Below are 10,425 nucleotides of genomic sequence, written 5' to 3'. Positions count from 1 at the left end.
GGATAAAAATAAAACGATATAATTCATTATACAACTTCATTTATTCATAATAATACATATTTCTTACATTAATTTATTCAGTTCTTTGATTTTGTACTTCAGATACAAAAAAATTATTTAGCATAGATAAAATAAATAGTATAGAGGTTTCACAATAATATTGATTGGTCTAGACACTGCGTTCACGTGTATATTTCAGTCTTTATTTTTGATAATGAAAATAAAAACACAAGTTGATTCGTTCGAAAAAAATATTGTGCGTCATTTTTACCTTATTCAATCATATATGTATATGGGTTTTTGTGAAAAGTAAACTATGAAGTACAAATTTGAATATAATAATTAAGTTTTGTTGATAATTTCAATGTCTATTTACAAACCTAACCGTTACACACTGAACTTTATATTTACAACAAAAATGTACAAAAAACGTCATATTTATTTGACATATGACATATCCAAGACCACGTATAAAATTTGACGTATGATGTGACGTCACATACGTCACAAATATCTATCTTTAACATTAACTCTATGGATATAACATTGAAAATAAAGTGAAGGAAAGACAGCTACCTACCATCTATACAGGGTGTCCCGCGTACGAACCGATATAAAACAGAGGCGTATCGGCGAATAAGTTGATTGGGGGCAATTTATATCTATACCAAGTTGAAATATTGGGGAGGGGAGGGGGTTTAATTTCGGAAAAAAAAGTTCACAAAAATTTGTTTTTTATCTCTCGGTTGATTTGAGAATTTAGTGACTGAATTTTTTTGAAAATTTGATGACTTGGGATGTTTCAGCAATTTTTTCGGAAATTTGTCGACTTTTTTTATTTTCTTAGGAATAATTGGGCATTTTTTGGAAATTTGGTGGTTTTTACGCTATTTTTGGAATTATACAGCATTTTTTTGAAAATTTGATGACATTTAGTATGTTTTTGGAATATTTCAGCAAGCTTTTTGAAAATTTGTCGACTTTTTTGATTTTCTTAGGATTATTTCAGTATTTTTTTGAAAATTAAGTGTCTTTCAGGATGCTTTTGAAATATATCAGCAAATTTTTTGAAAATTTATCCATTTTTTTTCATTTTTTCAAAAATATTTCAACATTTTTTTGAAAATTTGGTGGAGTTCACGGGTTTTTGGGATAAGTTCAAAATTTTTTTGAAAATTTGAAAGCTTTTACGATATTATTGGAATATTTCAAAAATTTTTTCGAAAATTTGTCGAATAATTGGACATTTTTTTTGAAATTTGGTGGCTTTATGGTGTTTTTGGAATAATCCAGCGCGTTTTTTTGGGAAATTGTTGACTTTTAGGATGTTTTTGAAATATATCAGCAATTTTTTCGAAAATTTGTCGAATAATTGGACATTTTTTTTTGAAATTTGGTGGCTTTATGGTGTTTTTGGAATAATCCAGCGCGTTTTTTTGGGAATTTGTTGACTTTTAGGATGTTTTTGAAATATATCAGCAATTTTTTCGAAAATTTGTCGAATAATTGGACATTTTTTTTTGAAATTTGGTGGAGTTCACGGGTTTTTGGGATAAGTTCAAAATTTTTTTGAAAATTTGAAAGCTTTTACGATATTATTGGAATATTTCAAAAATTTTTTCGAAAATTTGTCGAATAATTGGACATTTTTTTTGAAATTTGGTGGCTTTATGGTGTTTTTGGAATAATCCAGCGCGTTTTTTTGGGAATTTGTTGACTTTTAGGATGTTTTTGAAATATATCAGCAATTTTTTCGAAAATTTGTCGAATAATTGGACATTTTTTTTTGAAATTTGGTGGCTTTATGGTGTTTTTGGAATAATCCAGCGCGTTTTTTTGGGAATTTGTTGACTTTTAGGATGTTTTTGAAATATATCAGCAATTTTTTCGAAAATTTGTCGAATAATTGGATATTTTTTTTTGAAATTTGGTGGCTTTATGGTGTTTTTGGAATAATCCAGCGCGTTTTTTTGGGAATTTGTTGACTTTTAGGATGTTTTTGAAATATATCAGCAATTTTTTCGAAAATTTGTCGAATAATTGGACATTTTTTTTTGAAATTTGGTGGCTTTATGGTGTTTTTGGAATAATCCAGCGCGTTTTTTTGGGAATTTGTTGACTTTTAGGATGTTTTTGAAATATATCAGCAATTTTTTCGAAAATTTGTCGAATAATTGGACATTTTTTTTTGAAATTTGGTGGAGTTCACGGGTTTTTGGGATAAGTTCAAAATTTTTTTGAAAATTTGAAAGCTTTTACGATATTATTGGAATATTTCAAAAATTTTTTCGAAAATTTGTCGAATAATTGGACATTTTTTTTGAAATTTGGTGGCTTTATGGTGTTTTTGGAATAATCCAGCGCGTTTTTTTGGGAATTTGTTGACTTTTAGGATGTTTTTGAAATATATCAGCAATTTTTTCGAAAATTTGTCGAATAATTGGACATTTTTTTTTGAAATTTGGTGGCTTTATGGTGTTTTTGGAATAATCCAGCGCGTTTTTTTGGGAATTTGTTGACTTTTAGGATGTTTTTGAAATATATCAGCAATTTTTTCGAAAATTTGTCGAATAATTGGACATTTTTTTTTGAAATTTGGTGGCTTTATGGTGTTTTTGGAATAATCCAGCGCGTTTTTTTGGGAATTTGTTGACTTTTAGGATGTTTTTGAAATATATCAGCAATTTTTTCGAAAATTTGTCGAATAATTGGATATTTTTTTTTGAAATTTGGTGGCTTTATGGTGTTTTTGGAATAATCCAGCGCGTTTTTTTGGGAAATTGTTGACTTTTAGGATGTTTTTGAAATATATCAGCAATTTTTTCGAAAATTTGTCGAATAATTGGACATTTTTTTTTGAAATTTGGTGGCTTTATGGTGTTTTTGGAATAATCCAGCGCGTTTTTTTGGGAATTTGTTGACTTTTAGGATGTTTTTGAAATATATCAGCAATTTTTTCGAAAATTTGTCGAATAATTGGACATTTTTTTTTGAAATTTGGTGGCTTTATGGTGTTTTTGGAATAATCCAGCGCGTTTTTTTGGGAAATTGTTGACTTTTAGGATGTTTTTGAAATATATCAGCAATTTTTTCGAAAATTTGTCGATTTTTTTTCAATTTTTCAAAAATATTTCAACATTTTTTTGAAAATTTGGAGGAGTTTACGGGTTTTTTGAGAATAGTTGGAAATTTTTTAAAAAAAATTGAAAACTTTTACGGTATTTTTGGAATATTTCGGCAATTTTTTCGAAAATTAAGGAGCATTTTCTCGTAGTTTAAGTGATTTTCTGGACCATTCTAAAAATTTTAACCATTTTTTCGAAACATTAGTGCTTTTCCGGATGATTGTCGAAAATTTCATGAATTTATATATTTGAGTATTTGATTTAAAAACATATTAATTTAATACCATAGATAAATTAATTCTAAAACTTATTTTTCTCTTGTAATTTTCCATAAAACTTTGTGATTTTCAAAGAAAATCTAATCAAATCCCCCACAAAATAATTTTCGTATAGCACGCCTATGGTAAAACTTTCTCTTTCCCTCACTTTTAATTCAATAAAGAATATATACATTCCCTATAACGTATAGTACCGATCCTGACCGCCAGAGAGCAGTAACACATCGGTATTTAATGTAGTTACCAACATAATTGTGCAGCAGTCGCTGACAGTTAGTCGGCCGATTCACATCGAAGCGGGAGTATACGTCATTTCCGATATATTAGTCGACCTTGATTATGCGACGTAGCCAACTGTCTATTGTAGATAGAAATTCCAGAGGCGTACTAAATTTTTTTTTATAATATTTTATTTAATCGAGGATATATTTCAATTTTCCCCGCTTAAAAGAGCCTGGATTTCGATCAAACTTTTCCCAGTCGTTTCCGGTAAAAATTTATAAACGAAACCGGCCGAAATGAAGCAACAAATTGTAAATAAACCGAACGAACCCGATTTTCCTACTAGAGACGTTAAAGCGCCGAAATAATTCGTAATAAAAAACCCGAGGATCCAACAAAACGAGGCGGTAGCCGAAGACGCTACCGATTTAACGTTACCAGGAAATAGTTCGCCCAAAACAGCCCAAGCTAGCGGTCCGAAACCTAGACAATAAGTGATAATGAAAACCACCAGACTCACGATCGGTACCCAACCAATATCGGATACATCTTTCGATTGATCCTCTTTCATATAGAAAAAATATGATAATACGCCTTGAGATAGACCCATACCGATGGCGGATAGCATTAAGAGGAATCTCTTGCCCCAACGTTCGACTAGTAAAGGCGTAGCGCCGCTGGCTACTATTTGAACTACCCCCGTGATTATAGTACAAATTTCCGGAGCCAAAGACGCTCCGGCGTCGGTGAAAATGCTCTGGGTATAAAACAAAACGATGTTAATACCGGACAATTGTTGCCAAGTAACCAAATTCAGCGATATAAACAACGCCATTTTCAAACCTCTCGAACCTAATACAATCTTGAAAGTTTCCGCGAAATTCCCTTTACTTTTCGAATCTTCCTCGATTTGGGTCCGCATAATTTCCAATTCTTTTTGCGCCGAAGCTCTACTACAACCTCTAAATTTGATCAGAGCCTTCAAAGCTTCGTCGATACGACCGCTTTGGATCAAATAGTACGGACTGTCCGGTACAAAACCGCCGAACAAAATCGAAAATACCACCGGGGGTGTCAGTAGAATCAAATTGAACGTTTTCATCGGCACGTAAGGCCCTAGTATGTAAGAAAAACATAATCCTATCACGATGAATAGTTGCATGAACGATCCCAGGGCGCCTCTGACTTCGTCGTCGGCTATTTCCCCCATATACATCGGTAGAGCGGTAAATATAATCCCTATGCCCAGACCGCATAGAAATCTCGATAAAAAGAAATGATAGATCGAATTCGCGAAGAAATTTACGAGAAACGCTACGAAAAAAGGTATATTGGCGATCAACAGAGATTTTTTCCTTCCGATTTTATCTGCTAATACTCCCCCGCCTATGGGACCGATAGCCGCTGCTAAGGGGAGGAAAGATCCCACCCAACCTTCCTGCGAAGGACTTATGATTTCCTCCAACGGACTAGTGGTTAAATTTTTCAATAACGGTATTTCCGGCGACGTCCATCCCAAGCTCGTACCGCAAATGAAAGATACAATATTAACTGAAACGAAAAAAAAAAAATATTATGTACGTAACCTTTCAAAAACAACCAAAACATCGAAATTGATGGATCATTTCGACGTACCCTCGTATTTTACATTTAACTTCACCGTTAAATCTTCCATTATGTATCGTCCGGCTTGAAATATATCGATTTCATTTCATTAATCCGACTTTTAAATCGTTAGATTTATTAAAGCCCCAGTCTCCCCTATTGCTGATTAATTAAATGGCGTCTGACTCATTAAACGTTAGATTTATTAAAGCCCCAGTCTCCCCTATTGCTGATTAATTAAATGGCGTCTGTCACAGTTCACTTTTTAAACAAAGTTTACATATGTCATAATGTTAACGCAATACGTAGAAGTATTCTGTGTCACCTAACTAGTAGGTTCCTATATTTTTATCGACCTTTATTATCTAAAATTTAGTAATAATCTCGTAACTTAATTAGACTCATATTGACAAAAAACCAAAACATCGAAATTGATGGATCATTTCGAGGTACCCTCGTATTTTACATTTAACTTCACCGTTAAATCTTCCATTATGTATCGTCCGGCTTGAAATATATCGATTTCATTTTATTTTAATCTTACTTTTAAATCGTTAGATTTATTAAAGCCCCAGTCTCCCCTATTGCTGATTAATTAAATGGCGTCTGTCACAGTTCACTTTTTAAACAAAGTTTACATATGTCATAATGTTAACGCAATACGTAGAAGTATTCTGTGTCACCTAACTAGTAGGTTCCTATATTTTTATCGACCTTTATTATCTAAAATTTAGTAATAATCTCGTAACTTAATTAGACTCATATTGACAAAAAACCAAAACATCGAAATTGATGGATCATTTCGAGGTACCCTCGTATTTTACATTTAACTTCACCGTTAAATCTTCCATTATGTATCGTCCGGCTTGAAATATATCGATTTCATTTTATTTTAATCTTACTTTTAAATCGTTAGGATTTATTAAAGCCCCAGTCTCCCCTATTGCTGATTAATTAAATGGCGTCTGTCACAGTTCACTTTTTAAACAAAGTTTACATATGTCATAATGTTAACGCAATACGTAGAAGTATTCTGTGTCACCTAACTAGTAGGTTCCTATATTTTTATCGACCTTTATTATCTAAAATTTAGTAATAACCTCGTAACTTAATTAGACTCATATTCCTAAATTATTCAAATCAAATTTATTTAGTTTAACATATAATTCGATTAAAATTTAAACTTTTGTTACAATTATTCAAATATTTATACCAAAATTCCTCCATTCTACATACGATGAAAAACGAATACAACATTATCCGTAACTATATAAGTAAACAAGTGTTAGTAGTTCCATCTATACTTGAATATTTCACTTACAACTTGAATTGAACATTATTTTTACAGTTTTCTGTAACGTCAAAGTAAATCTAGTTTATACTAGATTATGTAGATGGCGCCGGAGTATATTTCACATTTCCCTTGTAATAATATTATTTTAAAATAAACTATGTAAAAAAAGAAATATTTGAAGTTTTAAAAATTGTTTCGTATTAATTTTATTTATAAAAAATATTAGTACCTGTACAAGCCGCTATATAAAGAAAAGTACGATTCGTATCTCCAGTTGTTGTTATTGTCACGAATGGTTTTTCTATACTTGGTAAAGTCGATGTTTCGATCACTCCTTCCTCAAGTATCGGTACTTTTTTGTAACCTAATTCTTGTTTGTTTTCCATTTTCTTCCCTAACCCAAAAATAAAACAAAAATCTATATTTAAATTCGTTGTATGACTCATAATGTAACATAACCTCAAATTATATCTTTCGATTATTATTCGTTGTTGGTAAATTTTTCAAGTACAACAAATTATGTGATATGTTATTTGAACTGTCGTTCATAGTTGACTATTAATTACGAATGACTATTTTTTAATTTGTTTACAAAATGTTTGTAAATAAATGAACTGTCAAAGTATATTCCGATAGATGGAGCTGATTCAACAATATATGTATATAGTTGTTTAATAAAGTTAATTACTAACCGTTACATTTTTAGTACTGATAAAAAATTCCACGTCGTTTTTCACGATATTATTGAAGAATTTTTACTAAAGTGTCACCGGTTCGACATGATTAAAATTCAGAAAAACTGACGATCTTTTGCATCAATTTCGATACTGCGTTGATATTGATTTTTTTTACTTGTTATTTCGAGACCATTGGACGTCACAAAAATTGATCTATTAGTGGAAAATTCCATTCTTCCAGACATATATATTACGAGGAAGACTTCGGAAAACAATTTACGAGGGTGAAACGAAATATTATCAAAATTAAGTTATGCAAAACTAACGGTCCCTTGTTGGACTAAAAATGGCTGGTTTTGGTATCTTTTTTTGTACATTTTTTTTAAAACTTTGATTACTTTCGATTTTTTTTTTAAAAACGTTTTTTGAACCCTGTGAAAGTGTACGTTGTGAATACAATATTTCAAACGGCCCTCATTATGGCCCAAATTGACCTATGGTGACTAATTTTTTTTTTTAAATGTGCGTTATTAATTCTACTTTCAACTGGTGTTCTCAGTAATAACATCAAACAAAAAATTTACCGAGAAATACGGGAAAACTAAAAAAAGATTTTTTTGTGCAAAAATCGATTTCTCAAAAACCCCACACTTAATTGTCGCGAATTTCGGATATGTTTTTCGGGAACTTCTGACCTACTTTTTTGCCAAACAGCAGTTAACCAAAATGTCCAGTTAGGAAAATACGAACGAAAATGTCAATTTTGACCTATCCAATTCTCAAATACGTTATGTATATCACTCCCAGCGCTTATAATGTAGATTTTATCGTAAAACTAACAACTCCATCGTATTCTACGTGAAAAAATACGTGAAAAACATGTATCATAAATTATTACAATCTTATATAATATGTATTATATCAATGTGTAACTTTAGCTTTTTTTCAGTGTAGAATACTCCTAACCTTGTAAATAAAAATTCTTTACTCCTTTACACCAACTTTAAAGCTTCAAAATGATAAAAATCCTCGTAATATTTAATCTGAATTCTGAAATGTATTCACCGTCTACCTTTTTTGCATCGTATGTATAGACATATAAAAAACAGCGTTTAAATGACGACATTTTACACCGATATCAACAAAAAAACGTATATAACACAATGGCGTCGCAGTGTTGCCACTTGCCCGGTGCTAAGTATATTTTATAAATTAGAACTTGACAATAATAATTGAATAATTAAAAATAAATCCGTCCTATAGATTTGATTTCGATATTAATAATTAAAAGTCTCATTAGATGAGAATCTTTAATAATTTGCTAATGGCGTTTTATATTAAATCGAGTATATAATGTAAATACATTCGTGCGCATGCGTATTATCATCAAAATCCACTGTATCTCGTTTATCCCGCTCTGTCAGCCTACTAAGAATAATCGAAGCTTTTATGAATGTTGCCAGATTTACCGTTTGTTATTTACCATATACGTGGTCGTTCAAAAAGTTTTTTCATATCAATTCGACATAGGATATTTAGAAATAATGTAAAATTAGTTATTAATCATAATGGAAATAGTGATATTAGTATTATTGTAAAGAGTAGGTTAATTAGTAATCTCATGAGATAATATCTCAAGAAAAATGTGAGTTTCATTTATTTATTAATATATCACGCGTACAATTGAATTATTTTGATTTGCCACTTGAGATATATCTTCTAAAATAATATTAGTTTTTTTTTATTAACAATCTCGTAATCATTTAAAAACCTTTTAATTAATCAGAAATGAATATCGCGATAACAAAATTATAAATTTTCGAGTATCTACTTTTTTGTAAATTAAAAATCGAATTAAATCATTTTCCATTCGTTTTTGAGTAAATTTGACATTGAAAAACAGTTTTCATAATTTCAACAACATTTTTCTATGAAATTAAAAAAAAAACTTGTTAAAATAATTTAATTTTTTTCTTTATAAAAAACGATTATTTATCTGATCACCCCTGTTTTTATATTTGGTTATTAAACTTAACGTCTGTTATTTGCATTCAAAACATGGATCAATTCCGGGGTCAAATATTTAACAAAATGATAGGAAGAATCAGTTTAACCTTGTTTATTACACATTATACAGTGGATATTAAAAAATACGATTTTTTTTTCGAAATTCTTCAATTCTTTTTAAATTTTCAGTATTTTGATACTAAAACGTCATCGAATTTTCGTAACAAAAGATAAAAATCGGAGAAAGTATGTAGGGTTTACAAAAAAATTAAAAATAAACATACCAGGGGCGGCGAAAAAGTTAATTTCGTCTTAAACTTTTCGGTTTATTTTAGCAATTTCAGTTTTAACTTTTTAATTTGATTCTTTCATAAAAAAAATAGAATCCACCCGAGGGATTAAGGGAAATCTAATTAAGAGTTTTTAATTTAGTCGAAAAATATTGAGAATCATTAAGACAACCTGTATAATACATAAAGTTGATTACTAATAAAATCGTTAGAAATACGTAAAAATATACTTTTCGAAAATTAATTCAACTATACGTATCGTTTTTCAAATATTTTTTCATAAATATACTTAAAAATAATTTTCGAATGACGTAAAAACATGCTTGACGACCTTTTTCCAAATATATTGAAAGGGTTCAACTTACTTCACAATTTCAGCACCATGCGATGAGAAACAATAAAAAAAATCCGATACTGTTTTCAATTACCACCTCTTCAGATTATAAACGATTCGATTTCAATTAACATATTTATAATTGACGAATATCAGTTATTGATAAGAATAAAGCCGATGTGTATTAAATTTAAAAAAAATATCAAGTGGAATAACTCCATACAAAGTTTACGATAAACCGAAAACGTCACATGTTTTAATTGTGCTCCAGAAAATTAGCCACCTGGAGACGTTTTTATTTCTTACAGTGTTGCCTTTTTTCTTTTTTAATTGATATCATTCTGATGATGGATTATAGGTTAACATTTATAAACAATAAACCAATTGTCTTCATTGTATAATAACTAACATTAAATATGTAATAGATTACTAAAATCATTATTAGATTTAAGTCTGTGCTACAGAAAGTGTCTATCAAATACTTTACGTTAGGAAGGCGTGTAAATTTTAAATAAAGGGATGAGTCTAGTCATTTAAAATTTTTTAAAATTGCATATTCAAATAAGACGGACGGAAGACTGAACTGAACGATC

At 30.0% G+C, this 10,425-nt stretch overlaps 1 protein-coding gene across 2 annotated transcripts; it reads right to left on the bottom strand.

The window, feature by feature from the left end:
* Positions 1-1,658: 1,658 nt before the first annotated feature.
* LOC130895362 (facilitated trehalose transporter Tret1-like) lies at positions 1,659-9,993 on the bottom strand. Of its 2 annotated transcripts, none has more exons than XM_057802600.1 (3): positions 9,864-9,993; positions 6,754-6,918; positions 1,659-5,176 (listed from the first exon to the last, which is right to left on the bottom strand). In XM_057802600.1, exons 2-3 carry the CDS (start codon positions 6,908-6,910, stop codon positions 3,834-3,836), a joined length of 1,500 nt encoding a protein of 499 aa, XP_057658583.1. In that variant the 5' UTR covers positions 6,911-6,918; positions 9,864-9,993; the 3' UTR covers positions 1,659-3,833. The 2 variants fall into 2 exon arrangements, with proteins under 2 accessions (XP_057658583.1, XP_057658584.1); XM_057802601.1 differs by having other exon boundaries at positions 2,327-5,176; positions 6,754-6,923; positions 9,864-9,929.
* Positions 9,994-10,425: the final 432 nt, after the last annotated feature.

Source organism: Diorhabda carinulata, chromosome 6 (assembly GCF_026250575.1).
Source record: "Diorhabda carinulata isolate Delta chromosome 6, icDioCari1.1, whole genome shotgun sequence".
NCBI classification, from domain to species: Eukaryota; Metazoa; Arthropoda; class Insecta; order Coleoptera; family Chrysomelidae; genus Diorhabda; species Diorhabda carinulata.
This window is presented reverse-complemented; position numbering and strand designations above follow the sequence as displayed.